This window comes from Desmodus rotundus, chromosome 8 (genome assembly GCF_022682495.2).
Source record: "Desmodus rotundus isolate HL8 chromosome 8, HLdesRot8A.1, whole genome shotgun sequence".
Taxonomy (NCBI): Eukaryota; Metazoa; Chordata; class Mammalia; order Chiroptera; family Phyllostomidae; genus Desmodus; species Desmodus rotundus.
The window spans coordinates 38,592,028-38,609,751 of NC_071394.1; the positions used below are offsets into that span (position 1 = coordinate 38,592,028).

General features: G+C 36.8%; 1 protein-coding gene across 3 annotated transcripts in view; it reads left to right on the top strand.

Moving 5' to 3' along the window:
* ARMC1 (armadillo repeat containing 1) overlaps positions 1 to 17,172 on the top strand; it is a 30,433-nt gene extending 13,261 nt beyond the window's left edge. For all 3 annotated transcript variants that reach the window (XM_045181514.2, XM_045181513.3, XM_024572164.3), the window contains 4 exons: positions 9,614 to 9,803; positions 14,823 to 14,939; positions 15,024 to 15,098; positions 16,377 to 17,172. In XM_045181514.2, coding sequence (XP_045037449.1) covers positions 9,614 to 9,803; positions 14,823 to 14,939; positions 15,024 to 15,098; positions 16,377 to 16,568 — 574 coding nt within the window. In that variant the 3' untranslated portion in view covers positions 16,569 to 17,172. The remainder of the gene's footprint in view (positions 1 to 9,613; positions 9,804 to 14,822; positions 14,940 to 15,023; positions 15,099 to 16,376) is intronic.
* The last annotated feature ends 552 nt before the right edge of the window (positions 17,173 to 17,724 follow it).

Genomic DNA, 17,724 nt, shown 5'->3' on the forward strand with positions numbered 1-17,724 from the left:
CTTTTTCTTTTTAGTGTTCTTGGCTTCTAGATAAATTTTATTTTGTTAGTCTCATTTTTTACAGATTACTTAAATATTTGTTTTCATGGGGTCAACTACCTGATAGACTAGTTGTTTAGTCCTTTGATCTTTGATAATGACGAGATAGAGACTGAAGTTTTTCTTGTTTTTATTCAGGGAACCATTAGGAATAAATAACAAACTATTGACTGCCATCAACTGTGTTAATCATTCCTGTGGTTCGAAGCCAATTCCATTAGTAAAGATTTGGATTCTAATTCTGACTTGAGACAAACAATTTTTTTGCCCACCAGTTTCCTCATCCATAAGCTACAAGTAACACTTGCAAAGTAATTGAGATTCCAGTGGGATAATATATGTAGAAATGCTTTGTAAATTCTCAAGTATTGTGTAAAATAGAATGTCGCATTATTCTCGTTTGTAGTATGCTTCAGTGCCCTGTAGTTAACTATTTTGAACTGGCACATTTAGTGCTATTGGATGCAGTGAAGGGTTTAAACGTAATATGGATGATTGTATAGGGCTATTTTATCCATATGATGAACTTGGGAGGTTATGTATTCCTATAATAGGTATAATTACTGAAGTTGAAAATATGTGGTAAAAATTTGAAATGTCTTTAAGGGCTTAGATGAGTCCTGGCTGGTGTGGCTCAGTGGATTGAGCTCCAGCCCGCAAACGGAAAGGTCACTCACTGGTTTCATTCCTTGTCAGGGCACAAGCCTGGGTTGTGGGCCGGGTCCCCATTTGGGGACAAACAAGAGGCAACCAACTGATGTTTCTCTCACACATTGATGTTTCTCTCCCTTTCTTTTTCTCTCCCTTATCCTCCCTCTGAAAATAAATAAATTTCTCCCTCTCTCTCCCTCCCTTCCCTTCTGTCTAAAAATAAATAAGTAAAAATTAAAAAGAAATAAATAAGAACTAAACAGTAAGAAGAACAGACAATCATGGATATGGAGAATTTTTTAATAGTTGCTGCATGGGCGGGGTTGTGGGAGAATGGGTGAAGAGGTACAAATAGGTGGCTACAGAATAGCCATGGGGATGCAAAGTACAGTGTAGGAAATGGAGTAATCAAAGAGCTTATACACATGTCCCACAGACATGAACAGTGGTGTGAGGCTTGCCTGAGGAAGTGGGGGGGTGGTTGAGGGGTGCAAAGGGGGGAAACTTGGGACCACTGAAATAGCCTAATATATAAAATATAAATACAAGAAAAAAATAGGAGGAAGTCTACTTGTATCTTTGTAAGAGAAGTGGTTTGTCAGTGTAGGTTATTGTGGGCATGAGAAATGCATTAAGAAATGGAAGAGGTTTATTGAGGGGTAAGGTCTGTAAGATAAAGGATAAGGTTGGACTGCAGTCTTCAGACTACAATGCACATTGACATCTGTGAAAGAAGGTGGGGAGGAAGCTGAACAGGGCAAGGAGGGTCTCAGAGTGCAATGCAAGTTGGACCGCTAACACAGGGGGGAGCTCCAAAGCAAGTTTTACCGTGTAGGTGAGTTCTCACTAGACAGAAATAGCCACACCCTGGTGCCCCCATGATTTAGTCTTTGGCTTGGGCCTGCCCTGGAAGAACCAGGCCTTGGAATGAAGGATTGAAAGGTGGGCTTGATGAATCTCAAAGCCACCACATTTGTTGGCTCTATTGCTGGACGTCTGCAGCTGTAAGGCATATGTCTTTGTTAAAGGGAGATCCAAGCATTGTATGTGTCTTCATGGCTGACACCAGTGGCTTATCTTTTCAATTCAAATAAAGTAGTTTTTTTAGGACAGTGTGATAATTGTTGCCGGCTCCTCCTGTGGTAAAACAAATGGACATCTGTTGTACTCTCCATTATTATAATTGGTCCTATAGCCCTTGAAAAGTGGAGATATGATATAATAGTTTTTATGTACATTTTACAGATCATTTGACTATTAGAGATCTCACATTTGAAGGTTGCGTTTCAAGCTGTTAAAAAGTCACCTCTGTTTACCATAATAACCATATTAGAAGTTTGTATGCTTGAGTGTTAGAAGTATGTATTTTGGCTTGTAAACATAAAACTTGATTTGGCATCCCATTTTTATATGGGTCACCTTGATAAAGCTGTAGCACACATGATCAGTGGTCTGTACTCTGATTGTTTTTCCTTGATGTGACAGCCAGCCAGTGATGCTGGGGTTTGTACAGGATCTCCCTGTTAAAGAGTACAGACTTAGGGGGAGATTTAGCTTTGATTGTTTGGAATTATGCAATTAAGGAAGTATAAAATAGATCTTCCCATATCCCAGAAAGAGCCACAGAACAAGGAAAATCTGTTGTGAAGGGATGCTGCTTTGAAGAGAAACTTGCCATTTGACAGTGATGAAAGGGGAGACTAGAAAGCTGAAGTAGGTGGGGAGCGTGGAGGTTATTCTTCACATAGGAAGCAGAGAAGAGCATTTTATAAAGTAGGGGAAATTCTGCATACTTAAAGTTACGCCCTTTAATCACCATATTATATTTTGCTGCAGAATGTTGCTGAGATTTTAATGTGTTATTCAACAGCAGGTTTTACTTGTGTTGAGTGGTGCTTACAGATCAACAATTGGATTGATTTCAACAATTGGGCTGTTGCTTTTGGTTCTTGAATTGTGAAGGGATTTTAAAGTTCTGTCACTCAGAACGAATCTGGCGTTGTGTCCTAATTTTAATCTCTCCCATAAATAAAATCTTGTCATTAGAGGTTAGAACCTTTTTACATTTTATTTTTAGTCCTGGATCCCTAGGAAAAGAGAATCTTCAAAATGTCAACATAGAACATCTGAACCTAGTATAAGACATTTGTTTATTGATTGATATTTCAGGAATAATAGTACTGATATAAGATGCATTTTATATAAGTAATTGTGAATATCTAACATTAAGTATACTATAAATAAAAACCACTTTAATAAAATGTGGCATCACAACTTTAAAATGCCTCATTTCATCTGGAGAACTTCCTAAAATTCTAGATTTTGAAATAAACGGTCTATTCCTTTTGTTAGAATCTTCGATGATAAGCATGTGCTTTCATTTCTTTATGCCTTTTTTTCTGTGTTCTTTTACTTTTTAGAATATCATTTTAAAATCTTATTGCAAGTATGTAGTATGTGGTTTATTTGTAAAAACTAAAAATTACAAAAAAGAAGAAAACATCATGCCATTTATCTTTTCATTTACATATATGATATCAGACTTATAGAAAAGCTGTAAAAGAGTACAACTATACCTAAATACCCTACATTTGATCCCCCAAATTTTAATATCTTAACATGTGCTTTATCATTTAACTTTGTTGTTCTTTCTCCATATATATTAGTTCATGTATATTCATAATTTTTATATTTATATATATTTCTTCACTGTGAAGTCTGTTTTTGAAGATTAAACAAAAAGTACCTTTTGTCGTGTTTGATGCTTGGATCTGGGGTTGGAATTCTACATCAGCACACAACCCCTGTTCCCATTATTTCTACATTTGCCCGTTCCTTTATTTCTGAATCACTTTGTTTTAACTGTGCCTTGTTTTATGAGCCAAATTGAAAATCTTTTTTTAAGTCCATTTATATTTATTGACCAATGTATTTCATTTTAATTCATTTTTGTTGCACTTACCTTGTATATTAAGTGATAATAGTTTTTCTCTGCATGATGTTTTATTTTGAAAATTCCTTCTAATAGGAATATTTGTCTTATTGTTATAGTGGTTGCTTTTGTACTTACACTGTTAAAAAATGCTCTCAGTTGACTTGTTTTCTTAATTAAACTTCCACTGTCTTGCTTTTTAGTTTTTAATGGTAATCTTTTGACTCCCACCTATTATGTGTTCCATAGTCATTGAGTTTTTTTACGTTTTCCTCTTTTCTTTTCCCTTCTCCTTTCTTTAAGTTGCATTATTTTACTTTGTTAGGACATTTAGATATTCTTTCATTCTCTTTCCAGCCTTTGACTTAAACTTAGATCTACAGTTAAATATGTAAAATGTTCATCATCGGTCCTTTGGCTGAAGTTCTCCCATTCATTTCTTGGTTGGTTGAAGTTCATTCTCAAGTAGATTGCTCAAGAAAGGCTCAAATCTTCTTTCATGTTGAAAACTCTTTTCCTATAACTTTGATATTAAAGGATAACTAGGTTGCATCTGTGGCTCACATTTTGTTTTCTTGAGATTCTTGAAAATGATGTTCCATTTTGCCTTGATTTTTATGTGTTTTTGAAAAGTCAGATGTCAACGTATCATATAAAATATAGAAACAATAGCAGTACAGTAAGTAAGTAAGTACTCTTTTAACATCCACTTGTAACAACCAATTTTACCTTAGGTTAATTGGTATAAACAAGCTTTAAGTTCCTACAGCATCTCATCGACATTATAACAAAAGAATATTGAATGATAATGATGTTGTTTGAGGGCCTGCTGTAGTTTTCTTAGTATATTGGGAGCATTCTTCCATCTAACCATTTTCCTGCACCTTCATTCTAAATGGCTGCAGTTATATTCCACATCCTTTGTAGTTTTTTCAGTCTCTTTCTTTTTATAATTATTTAAAACAGATGTTGGCAATTTTTGTTTCTGTAAAAAGGCAGATAGTAAATCATTTTTGGCATTGCCAGACAGACAATCTCTGTTGCAGACTGCTAAAGCAGCTACAGATAATGTGTAAACTAAAGGGCTTTGGCTCAAGTATCATCATTTCCCTGCCTTAGACATCATTGTTACCTAAACAGAGCTGTTGACTTCTTAGAACCCTTTTTAAGTAGGATTGTTTTGGTTAACAGATGAAGGATGGTTTTTTGGGTTGCAGAAATGTTACAGAAACACTTTTTCTTAGCAAATAACACAGGAAAAAAATTGAAAACTCGTTCTTAAAGGAAACATTGTGAGGTTTTTCAAAAGATGATAGCAAGTCACTAACAGTAAAATAGTATGTACATTCATTGCTTTCACAAAGTATATGGAAGTCTTAACTGGCCTTTATGGGCAATATAAACTGTTATTAGCAGCATCTAGAATTAGAGTGAATCGCTGTGTATGACCTATAGGAAATATTGTGCTAATATTTAGCATGAAAATTACTTTTGCTATATAATAAAGATCAGAGTTCACCTTTTAGTTGTATTTTATGAATGATATTTTGAACCTTATCAATACAGAAACTAATTAGAAAAGTGGTGAGAAGTCAATATACTTCATTATGGAATAGTAAATTACTGAGAGAAAAATTCCAATTACTAGATGAAGGAGCCTTTCAAGATTTTTTTTTTTTTCCTGATGTCAGATTTTTAAGACTGAACTAAATCCAGGGCATTAATCAGCTCAATTTTCACTTGCCTAGGAAGATTAGGGCAATTAATACTTGTTCAATTATACATTCTCTCTAACATTTATGGCCAGATGTACCATATAACACTGGACATTTTCTACTTGAATGTTTTGAGTCACAGTAGTTTAACAGTAATTTTGTTTTATAAAAAAAGACTAAGATAGCTTTTGATTCTGTAAATGCTCTTGGATTTTTCTTTTTGGCTTTAAAAGCATATTTTTAAGATAAGGGAATAATTACTTATAATTGATTTGTTGATCAGCAATGCGTATAGATATTTGGGATACTTCTCATAGTGTGCAGATCAAGAAGTGACTTGGTGTGTGATTTATTTTTCCTTACATGATTTTGTAAATCTCATTTTGACTAAGACAAAGTTTAACATAGTTTTAAGGGAGGTCTGGGTCTATTAATAGAGGTATTCTCCTTACTCTTCCATAGAAATGGTAGCAGTAAAATTGAGTGCTCTGAGTACACCAGAAGAACGTACTTAAAAAAATAACGAGACCGTCACTTTGATTTGATTATGTTATTCCTTAAAATCTTTTGGTTTTAAACAGATAGAAATTGAAAGTCTTTCAGAAAGAATTTTATTACTGTATGAAAATGATGAAACTTTGGAACTGTGAAATAAGGAAGTTGAAATGGTGGTGGTAGGAGTGTTTATTTCATTTAACTACTTTTGCTAGTCTCTTTGTAAGTGCTTTGCTTATATAAGTAGGCACAGCATGTATGACTATATATGAATTATATTTTGTGTACATTTTCAGCTTTCTAATTGAAAGTTAGTGTGAGTAGCCTCCATAGCTGCACAGGCGATCATAAATGCACATGCATCACCTTTGCCAGTTGTTTCTATGAACAAATGGCAGTTTCTCCCCTCACTCTGTTGCTATTAATAAGGAAACCACTAGAACAGGTTTATGAGAGAAGTAAGCCCTGAAGCCTACGGAATCCATTAGAGGTACAGGTTATCTTTCCTTGTGACTCTGGAATGGTCCTATCTCCATACCATCCTTGGGAGAATTGAGAAAATAGTCACTCAGGTACTTTTTCCCTCTTAAATTCATGAGTGCCTCTAGGCTGTGCCCTCATACTCTTTACAACTTATGGCTGGCTGCTCTTTAAACTATCTCAGAACTGTGGTCACCTTTTCAATAAACTGTAAAACAGCTATCTGAAAAATGCTGAGACATGTCCTAAAAAAATAATGTTTTTCATAGCTTCCTGTAATACAGAACCAAAATCATTCAAAGTAATTGATCTTGGTGGTCAACAGGCGCTCAAAAAAGCACCTGATATAATAAATTGAGGGCCCGAAAATTGCCAAATTAGCACCCCTACAATTGAAGGTCTTTATACTTAGAGTATATACAGGCTGAATATCAGAAATTGAAGTATTCCTATTCATTCAATAAACAAATAGATTGCAAACGATTTTATTTAGGCTTTGTGGAAGGTATAGAGAGAATACACCCCTATTCTTGAAGAGAAAGAAGTAGAAAATTAAAATCAGTAGTCAAGTACAAGCATAGTACTTTGGATGCAGAGGGCTGGATGGGGTGAGGAGGTTTCATAAGAAGATGGTGGTTAAGCTGAGTTTGAAAGCTGACGGAAAGGCGTTAATGAAAGGCCACAATGAGTCGGTGTTGGTAGAGGACAGATTTTAAAGGCCTAGACTGTGTGTTAAAGGATTTGGATTTAATCGAGCTCTCTTACAGATGAAATGAGGAATATTTTTTTACAGTTATGTGTACTTATTGTCATTCAGTTCAACTAATTAATTATTATTAGACCTGTGCTGTTCATTATGGTAGCCACTTATCTCATGTGGCCATTTAAATTTAATTAAAATTCAAGTCTTTAGTTGCACTTGACAGAAACGTTTCAAGTACTCAATAGCCACACATGAGTGGACAGTGCGGGTATAGAGGATTTCTTCAGTGTAGAAAGTTATGTTGGATAGCGTGACATTACATGTTTATGTGAGGGGCTATATAGCAGGATTGGAAAGTTTAAGAGTGAAAATTGTCTGAATTGTGGTTTTGTGATGCATACTGTGAAAGATATGCAAACTAAGAAACAGTTTGAATTTGCTAAGAAATCTCTATTGAAATAACTAATACGATCTGATTTTGTTTTCTCCTTTTGGATTTTTATGTTGCATTTTCTTTTTTTTAAAGTATATTTTATTGATTATGCTATTACAGTTTTCCCAATTTTTCCCCCGTAATCCTCCCTCCACCCTGCACACCCCTACCCTCCAGCTTCCCTCCTCTTAGTTCATGTCCATGGGTTGTACATACAAGTTGTTTGAGTTCTCTGTTTCTTATACCATTTTTGACCTCTCCCTATCTATTTAATGTATACCAGTTATGCTGCTTCTTCCCTTTACCTTTTCCCTCCTGTTCCTCCCTTTCCCCTCCCCTCCATGTGATGTCCATTTCTCTGGTTCTGTTCCTGTTCTAGTTGTTTGCTTAGTTTTTGTTTTCCGTTTTTTTTTTTTTTTGGTTCATTTCTTGATAGTTGTGAGTTCGTTGTCATTTTACTGTTCATATTTTTGATCTTCCATTTCTTAGACAAGTCCCTTTAACATTTCTTATAATGGCTTGGTGATGATGAACTCCTTTAACTTGGCCTTATCTGGGAAGCACTTTATTTGCCCTTCCATTCTAAATGATAGCTTTGCTGGATAGAGTATTGGATGTAGGTCCTTGCCTTTCATGGCTTCAAATACTTGTTTCCAACCCCTTTTTGCCTTCAAGGTTTGTTTTGAGAAATCAGCTGATAGCCTTATGGGTACTCCTGTGTAGGTAACTGTCTCCTTTCCTCTGGCTGCTTTTAGGATTTTCTCTGTCTTTAATCTTGGGTAACTTAATGATGATGTGCCTTGGTGTGTTCCTCTTTGGGACTCTGTGGACTTCCTGGACTTCCTGAAAGTCTAATTCCTTTGCCCGATTGGGGAAATTCTCCTTCATTATTTGTTCAAATAAATTTTCAATTTCTTGCTTTTGTTGTTCTCCTTCTGGCACCACTATAATTCCGATATTGGAATATTTCAAGTTGTCAAAGAGGTTCAAAAGTTTCTCTTCATTTGTTTGAATTCTTGTTTCTTCATTCCGTTCTGGTTGGGTGTTTATTTCTTCATTTTGTTCCAAATCGTTGATTTGAGTCCTGGTTTCCTTCCTGTCACTGTTGGTTCCCTGAATATTTTGCTTTATTTCATTTCGGGTATCTTTCATTTCTCTTTCATTTTTCAGCCAAGTTTGATCAGTTCTGTGAGCATTTTGATTACCAGGGCTTTAAATTCTCCATCAGATAGGTTGGCTATCACCTCATCGTTTAGCTCTCTTTCTGAAGTTTTGATCTGTTCTTTTATTTTGGCCCTATTTTTTTGTTCAGGGCCCCTGTTAAGTTGTAAGGGGGAGGGGCCTTAGGTATTCACCTCGGCAGGGTAACCCTCCTTGCTGTGCTAAGGTGCTGCTTGTGAGGGAGGGGCCCGAGAGGGAACTATGCAGTGCCTCTGCTCACTTTTCACCGAACTCTTGTGTGAGACTGGGAGTTTCTTCCCAGATGGCAGCTGCCCCGCCCACGCAGCCCACTGCCTCTCTGCAGCCCACCCTGCCCAGACAGTCGCTGCCCTTCTGCAGTTTCTTAGCCATCCCTGCCTATGTGGTCCACCACCTTGTTGCCATTTCTCTCCGTCCGCTGCCTTACTGGTCTGGTTGTTCTGTTTGACTGTTTCTTTAATTTTGTGGTTGTTGGAGTGCCATGCAGTTTGATTTTCTGGCACTTCTGGTTGTTTATTGATTTTAGATTGGTGGTTATCCTTCTTTTGGTTGTGCGAGGAAGGGGAGGGTTTTTACCTATGCCTCTGTCTTGGCCAGAACTGTTGTATATTCTTGAAGGTCAGACACTTTCAAATTGCAAGTTAAATTTTAGTGTTAATACAGGGACTTGTTATATCCTGATCTAGTCGATTTCATACATAATTAATGATTTCGATTAAATGTGCTTTTATACCACTATTGTGATGAGTTTTGAATCTCAATGAACCATGGCTATAAAATGAAATGAGAAGACTTTATTATAAACTAGATGCCTTTTCTACGTTACAGATTAGTCCAGGATTTACCGGTATTTTAAATTGAACAAAGCAGACTGAAGGAAACAAGGCCTTGAAAACTTGAGGAATAAAATTACAGTCAGTAGAAGTGACATTACTAATTTATTAATTTATATGTTTCTTTTAAAGGACTACAACTCCAGGAGAAACAAAACTGCTGGCCTCTGAAATCTATGACATTCTTCAATCTTCCAATATGGCAGATAGTGATAGTTTCAATGAAATGAACTCACGTCGAAGGAAAGCTCAGTTTTTTCTGGGGACTACAAACAAACGTGCCAAAACAGTGGTTTTGCATATAGATGGTCTTGATGATACGGTAAGATTTTTATAAACACATGGTTCATAAGATGGGAAGAGGAGTCATGTTCACTAAATAGTTTTCTCAGTGGCACCTGCTGACAGTCTTTAAGAATAAGTCCTAATATTAGTATTTTATACTGACAGAGGGGAGCATTTTGTGCTAAAGAGGTTTGTTAATCAGGGGACATTAAAATTTTAAATATTTATGTTCTAATAAAACTAGAGTATACTAGAATTTCAAAATACACAAAGCAAAAACTGACAGAAATGCAAAGAGAAATAGACAAATCTACAGTTAGAGCTAGAGATTTGAATACTACTCTCTCAGTTAATAGAACAAGTATACAGAAAATCAGTAAGGGTATAGAAGACTCAACACTAATAACCAACTTAACCTAATTGATATTTATAGAATACCCCACCCACCAGCAAGACAGTTATTCTTTTCAGGTGCACACGGAACATTTACCAAGATTGCCCTCCCTACCTCCCTCTAACCCTCCTCCCTTCTTTGTTGGTTGATTTAGGGTTTATTATATTATAATAGTTCTTCCTTATTCATAGGGGATAAGTTCCAGGGTCCCCCAGTGGATGCCCTAAAACCATGAATAGTACCAAACTTTATATATGCTGTGTTTTTTCCTATACATATATACCTTTTCACTTATTGAAAGCACTTTATGGCCTCTCTTTGGCACATTCAAATTGCCAGCCTCACTACTCTTGTGTCTTGGGGCCATTATTGAGTAAAGTAAGTGTTACTTGAATACAAGCACTGTGATGCTATGACAGTTGATCTGATAACTAGGAGAACTACTGAGAGACTCACAGGCAGGTGAGCATTTACAGCATGGAAATACTGCACAAAGGGGATGAATTACGTGTGCGCGCACGTGCGCGTGCACGCAGGATGGCGCAGAATGTCATCACACTACCCAGAATGGTGTACAATTTATGGATTGTTTATTCTGGAGTTTTCCATTTAACATTTTTGAACCACAGTTGACTGCAGGTAACTGAAATTGCAGAAAGCAAAATCGCAGTAAGGGGAGGCCTACTCTAGATCACTTCATGCGTAGTATAAGACATAACACTATATTTCATTTCCCTTATCTCTGCCTTAGTGCTGTTGTGTCATCTTTTATTTCTGCATGTGCTATAAGCCCCAAAATACGTTGTTACTACATTAAATATTCTTTAAATTTTTTCAATATTTTATTGTGATAAAATATACATAGCATAAAATTTACTATTTTAACCATATTTTTAAAAAGACTTTATTTATTTTTATTTTTAGAGAAAGGAAACGAGAGGGAGAAAGAGAGGGAAAGAAACGTCGATTGATCGATTGCCTTTTGCACATCCCCAACTGGGGACCTAGTCCACATCCCAGGCATGTGCCCTGATTAGGAATCGAACCAGCGACCCTTTGGTTCACAGGCTGGCTGGCATTCAATCCACTGAGCCATACCAGCCAGGGTATAAAATAAGTTTTAATACCTATCCTAGTAGCTGAGAAGTCATATATTACTTGTGCTTTTGACTGGCATTTTCCTAATGACTAACATTGTTTAGTATCTTTTCATGTTATTGGCCATTTTTTAGTGGTTGATTTAGAGTTTATTGCATAAATCTTTTACAGATTTTCTCTTTTGGAGAAATTTCTACTCATTCTTTTTTTTTTTTTTTTTTTTTAATCCTCACCCAAAGATATGTTTACTGATTTTAGGGGGAGAGATGGTGGGGGGATGGGGAGAGAGATCGATCAATTGGTTGCCTTCTGTATGCACCTGACGGGATTGAACCTGCAGCTTAGGCATGAGCCCTGACTGGGAATTTAACCTGCAACCTTTTGGTATATGGGACGATGTTCCAGCCAACTGAGCCATCTGGCCAGGACATCTATTCATTCTTTCTTCATTTTTAAATTGCTTGTTATTTGTCTTTTTATTGTTGAGTTGAGTTCTATTAATACCAAGTAAACCAACCTTTCATTCCTAGGGTAAATTTCAATTGGTCATGATGTATAATCTTTTTAATATGCCTCTGGATTCAGTTTGCTGGTGCATCATTGAGGCATTTTGCATTTGTTTCACATAAGATACTAATTTATAATTTGTTTTCCTGTGCTTTTTTCTGGTTTTGGTATCAGGGTCATACTGTCTTCATAAAATGAGGTGGAAAGTACCATGATGAGTTTGTGAAGGATTGGTGTTAATTCTTCTCTTAAACATTTGGTAAAATTCACCAGCGAAGCCATTGGTCCTGGGCTTTTCTTTGTGGGAAGTTTTCTGATTATTAATTCAGTCTCTTGTTACAGGTCTGTTTACATTTTCTTTTTTTTTTTCTTGAGTCAGTTTTAGTAGTTTTGTCTTTCTAGGTACTTGTCCATTTCATTGAGGTTATCTAATGGTTGGCATATAATTAATTATTCACAGTGTTAGCTTATAATCCTTTTGTTTTGGTAAGGTTAGTCATAATATACCCTCTTTTATTCCAGATTTTAGTAATTTGAATCATGTTTCTCTTTTTCTTGGTCAGTCTAGCTAAAGGTTTATCAATTTTGTTGATCTTTTCAAAGAAACAACTTTTGGGTTTATTGATTTTTTTAAACGCGCCCCCCCTCCGCCGCCCCCTGCCAATTCTCTATTTCTTTTTTCCTCTGCTTTAATCTTAATTATCTCCTTCCTTCTGTTTGCTTTGGGTTTAGTCACTCTTCTTTCCTTGTTTCTTAGAATAGAATGTTAGGTTATTGATTTGAGAACTTCTTACATTTCAATGTAGTTATTATAGCTATAAAGTTCCTTCTAAGCACTGTTTTCTCTCCATCCCATAGATTTAATATGTGCTGTTTTCATTTCATTCTTTAATTTCTCTTGTGATCTCCTTGGTTATTCAGGAGTTTGTTGTTCAGTTTCCATATATTTCTGAATTTTCCAAATGTTCTTCTGTTAATGATTTCTAATTTCATTTCATATAGCGTATGATTTCAACCCTTTTAAATGTATTGAGGCACACACACACCCCACTAACAGACTCTTCTATTCATTGCCAGAGTTAACCTTGGCTCATCTATCTCCCTGCCCAAATTCTAACTTCATCTATTTAAGATTCTCTCAACCTAATCTTGACCCTGTTTTCAATTTAGAGGTCAGAGGTTATTCATCCTCCCTGGCTAATTCTTGATCCTGTTTGCTCTGTTGAAGAACTCATGTTTACCTGCAAATAGCCCATCCTTGAGATCAAATGTTGAAATTGGGTTTTCCACCCCTCTGCAACCCCCAGGCTTTGCCTGTTGCAAATGTGTTAATTTGTGTCAAAATAAAGATGAATGGGCCTCATGAATCTGGTTTCTCACTGTCACATATAGTTGGAATTTATGTCAGACTGTTGTCGGAAGCTAGGCAGGTTGTTTAACTTTTCTATGTTTTGCTTTTCTCACATTTAAAATAAGGAATCAGGTTAGACTTGTAGTATATTAACTTTGATGTTGTATATGCTATGTAAACTTTTCTTCACTTTTAAGTTTACATGGTGTTGAATATGTGGAAGAGAGAAACATGGATCTTTGGCGACCAATCCCGTAAAGGGGCCTTACAGAACCCAGGAGGCAGTAGAGAAGAGTCAGAAACAGTGCAGCAGATGAGCCCCTGTGGGTCTGTACCCTGCCACGCACCTCTGTATGCCAGGTCCTTGCCTGAGCGGTACTGAAATGTAGTAACGAGTAGTGAAAAAGTGGTTTAAATAGGGAGATTGCAAGGGTAAATAGGGAGATGTGGGAATAAGTGTGAAAGACTGATTTTATTTAATAGAAGAGAAGAATGAATCAGGTAATTTGAAGGCAGTGCTTCTTAGGATATGATTCAGAGACTAGGGCTCATTTGCAGATTCCTGCCCCCTCAGAAGTCCTGAATGAGAATCTGGTCTCAGTACAGAAATAGGGAAGTTCAGGTGGTGACTTGATGTCCGGCTGGAGGTAGAGGGAGGGATGAGGAGAAACTAGTTATTTTTTATTCTGTTTTCTCTTTGGATTTTGTCTTTGAGGTGACTACTTGATATCTAAGTAGGTATACCTGTAGACAAATGAAAATTAAATCATATTGGAATATGTCTGTGCTTATGCAGAAGTGATGAAAATGGTCTACTAAGGACAAAGTAGAAGGAAAATCTCTTGGTTTTAAACATTGGACCTTGGAGTAAGATGAGACAGAGATGGAATGATCAGTGGTGTAAGTAGACGACCAGGGTAGTACATTATTAGGAGTCAAAGAAGCATTGAAAAGTGTATGTTAGTTATATTGTGCTGTCAGAGGAAAATGAGAACCAAAAGGAGGATATTGATAACCCTTGAGAATGCAGTGGGTGCCCACTGAGAATGCCATTAATGAGGAATGCAGTGATATTTATAAATACCAAGTGCTTTCGAAAATAGTGGGTCAAACACTGAGTGCTCACTAATTCTAACTTTAGTTTATTAGAATTTGTCCCTAGAAGTTTCTAAGCGACAGCAGGGGTCAGGAAACCTGTTCTTTAAAAGGCCAGACAGTAAATATTATAGGTTTTGCAGGGCACATGGTCTCTTACAACTACTAACTCTGCTGTAGAATGAAACTAGCCTCAGACATGATGGTCCAGTAAAACTTTATTTACAGAAACAGTGGGCGGACTACACTTTGCTCACTCTTGAGCAGGAGGAGCCTCTGCTTTCCAGCACTATTTCTCTTTGCTTTAAGATTTAAATTAACATCAGCTAAGTTCTTGTTAAAATAATTAAAACTAAATATTAGTAATGAAGCTTAGAAACAGTCTAGTAGGGATTACTCTTCTGTTGATCTTATAAAATTTAGTGAACTTGACTAAGCACCACTCTCCCATGCCCTCACATATGAGATGGTGGAACCGAAATAGGGGCATCTGTTCTCCATGGTGCCCCATCTCTGCCCAAATGTGATGACTCGTTCAGTGTGGTTTCAGTTGATTTATTCCCTCTTATTATTTTGCCAATTTTAATGCCAATTTGCTTTTACTTTTTCAGTCTCGGAGAAATCTGTGTGAAGAGGCTTTGTTAAAAATTAAAGGCGTTATTAGCTTTACTTTTCAAATGGCTGTTCAAAGATGTGTGGTGCGAATCCGTTCAGATTTGAAAGCAGAGGTTAGTATTTTAAATGCCTAGATGTGCTTGAGGTTTCAGGTAACAAATCAGTTTTAAAATTTGTCCCTTTTTATTCTGGCCTAGGCTTTGGCATCAGCAATAGCATCAACCAAGGTTATGAAGGCTCAACAAGTTGTGAAAAGTGAAAGTGGAGAAGAGGTAAAAGCCTTATATAGTTTTATTTTCTTAAAAAAAAAATTTTTTTTTATCCTCACCTGAGGACATGCTTATTGATTTTAGAGAGAGGGGAAGGGAGGGAGTGAAACATCAGTGTGAGAAACATTGATTGGTTGCCTCTCCATGCCCCAACCAGGGCCAAACTCCCAACTCAGGTATATGCCCTAACCAGGAACCGAACCCACGACCCTTCGGTTTACGGGACGACGCTCCAACCTCCAGCCAAGTGAGCCACACCAGCCAGGGCTATATAGTTTCCTTATACCTAACTGTGACTCCTGGTTGTTCTTTATGGCTAGCACATTGCCATTATTTCTAGACTAATAGTTGCAAAGTATATAGGAATGTGGTTGGATCACATTATCTCAATGTTTCTTGGTTAACAGTTAACTCTTTTAGAAATAGAGAAAGAACTTTTGTGGATTTTAGTCTGTTTTTATATCTTATATTTTCTGAATTTCAGACTCTTCTTTCTTTTCAGTGGTGATGTTTTGCTGATACATGGAAATAGAGGAGATGTGGCTTCGTTGCTTTGGTTTTTAAATACTTTCTAACCTTAGTTAGTTTTGCCAGTCTGAAAAATAAAAGTCCAGTCCTACTTTTGGGCAAATATATATATTGGGAATCTTTGCCCCTTGCTTTCCATTATCTTTGTGATAGGGGAATGAACCTGTATGGTGTCAGCCCATTCGTGTTGCCATGGATAAGGAGGTTCACTGGCCCTCCAGAAGCCCACCCAGTAGCCAGATACGTACTTTTGTTTATTTTTAAATTTTTACAATTTATTTTTAATCACAGTTGATAAACAGTACTATGTTAGTGCCAGGGGTACAACACAGTGATTCAGCGTTCATGTACTTCACAAAGTGGTCCTCACAGTAAGTCTGATAACCGTTTGTCACCGTGCATAGTCATTCAGATGTTACTGACTCCACTCCCTAAGCTGTACGTTACCTCCCCATGACTGCCTTTGTAACTGGAAGTTTGTACTTCTTAATCTCCTTTCCCTTTTCAGCCTAACTCCATCATCTTCAAATAGAAGTTGCACATTTATTCGTGTGTGGTTCTGCCTTTATGTGCTTACACAGTGCTCAGCAATTGGGCCTACCTTCATGTAAGAGGAACATTTTCAAAGGAATATAGCCCCTGAACATAAATACTGTGGTGATTAGAATAAGAAGAAAGTTGACTTTTCCATTTGACATATATCTATCAATTATGTTGATTTTGCCATGACTCTTCACGTGTTCTCTGTGTCAGATGCTGGTCCCATTCCAGGATATGGCTGTGGAGGTAGAACAGAACACAGAGCTGCCCGACTACCTGCCTGAGGATGAGAGCCCCACGAAGGAGCAGGATAAAGCGGTGTCCCGGGTCGGCTCCCACCCAGAGGGTGGGGCTAGCTGGCTGAGCACAGCTGCAAACTTTCTATCCAGATCGTTTTACTGGTGACTTCACTTTGGGGCGCAAGGACTGTGTGAATGAACAAGGGGCCAGTTTTCCATTGTTGTGGTGAACTGTCAAGTGCAATTTGCAATAAGTTATCATGAAAAGTTTTTAGATTACATGATTGCGTATGCTGCATTTTACATTTTATTGGACATTTTGCCCCACTAAGTGGTAAAAATGACAGGCTACAGGTGGAGTTGCTTTGTTTATGAAGGTATTTTGGTTTTGTTTTCCTTTGTTTAAATTGCCTCACTTTTAAAAAACATGGGTCCACAATTAAACCAAACATCAATATGTGCAGCTTCACGTTTTATTTTCTATGAAGCACTTGATTAGGAAAACTCATTTTCTCCTGAAGCCTCAGGACCTATCTGAAGAGAAGTTTTTGTTTTAGCTCAAGTGGTGCATGAATTACTGAACATTTTTCTCTGCTTTTCTTCATGAAAGATACTTACATTTCTAATTATCCCCCTTTTGTGCCTTTTTTTTTTTTATTTTGCCAACCATGTATATGGAAAGGTCATTACTAATGACATTTTGTGAATTAAAATATATTCATTTGAATGTAGCAGTCCCCTAAAAATACAGTTCTACAAAATCTTCGCAATCTTATTTGTTGTCATTTTGATAAGAGTAACAAAATCATTCGAAAAAAGGGAAACATGTATGTCGGCAAAGTGCTAGTGAGACTGAATAGGACCAAATGTTGTTTGACTGCTGTTCTGTTTGGTTTGTACGAGCTCTTGAGAGTTACATCCACTATATAATGCGAGCAGTTGTCGGTAGGCCTTATCTTGCGATTACACGCTGTCTTCTGTTAGAAAAGAAAATAGTAGAGAACTGACAAACTCGAAAAAGAAAACAAAAATTGGATGCCTATAATGCCGTAGTGCCATTTGGTAGAGTCGAACCATAACACGTGGATTGCTTGGCAGGTGCCTATTCAGTAGGTGTTTCCTTGTATTGCCTTTGTGACTTTATTATGAACTTGGCGTCGAATTGAATGGAAAAAAGACTCAAATTAATACTTACAAAGAAATAAAGCCAGCAGTGGTCTACTTAATCTTGTTTCTCATGTCCAGCCAGAAAAAAAGAACTTCAGTGAAGGTAAGATAAATAAATATAAATATAAATACATATACGTATATTTTTTTTGTAG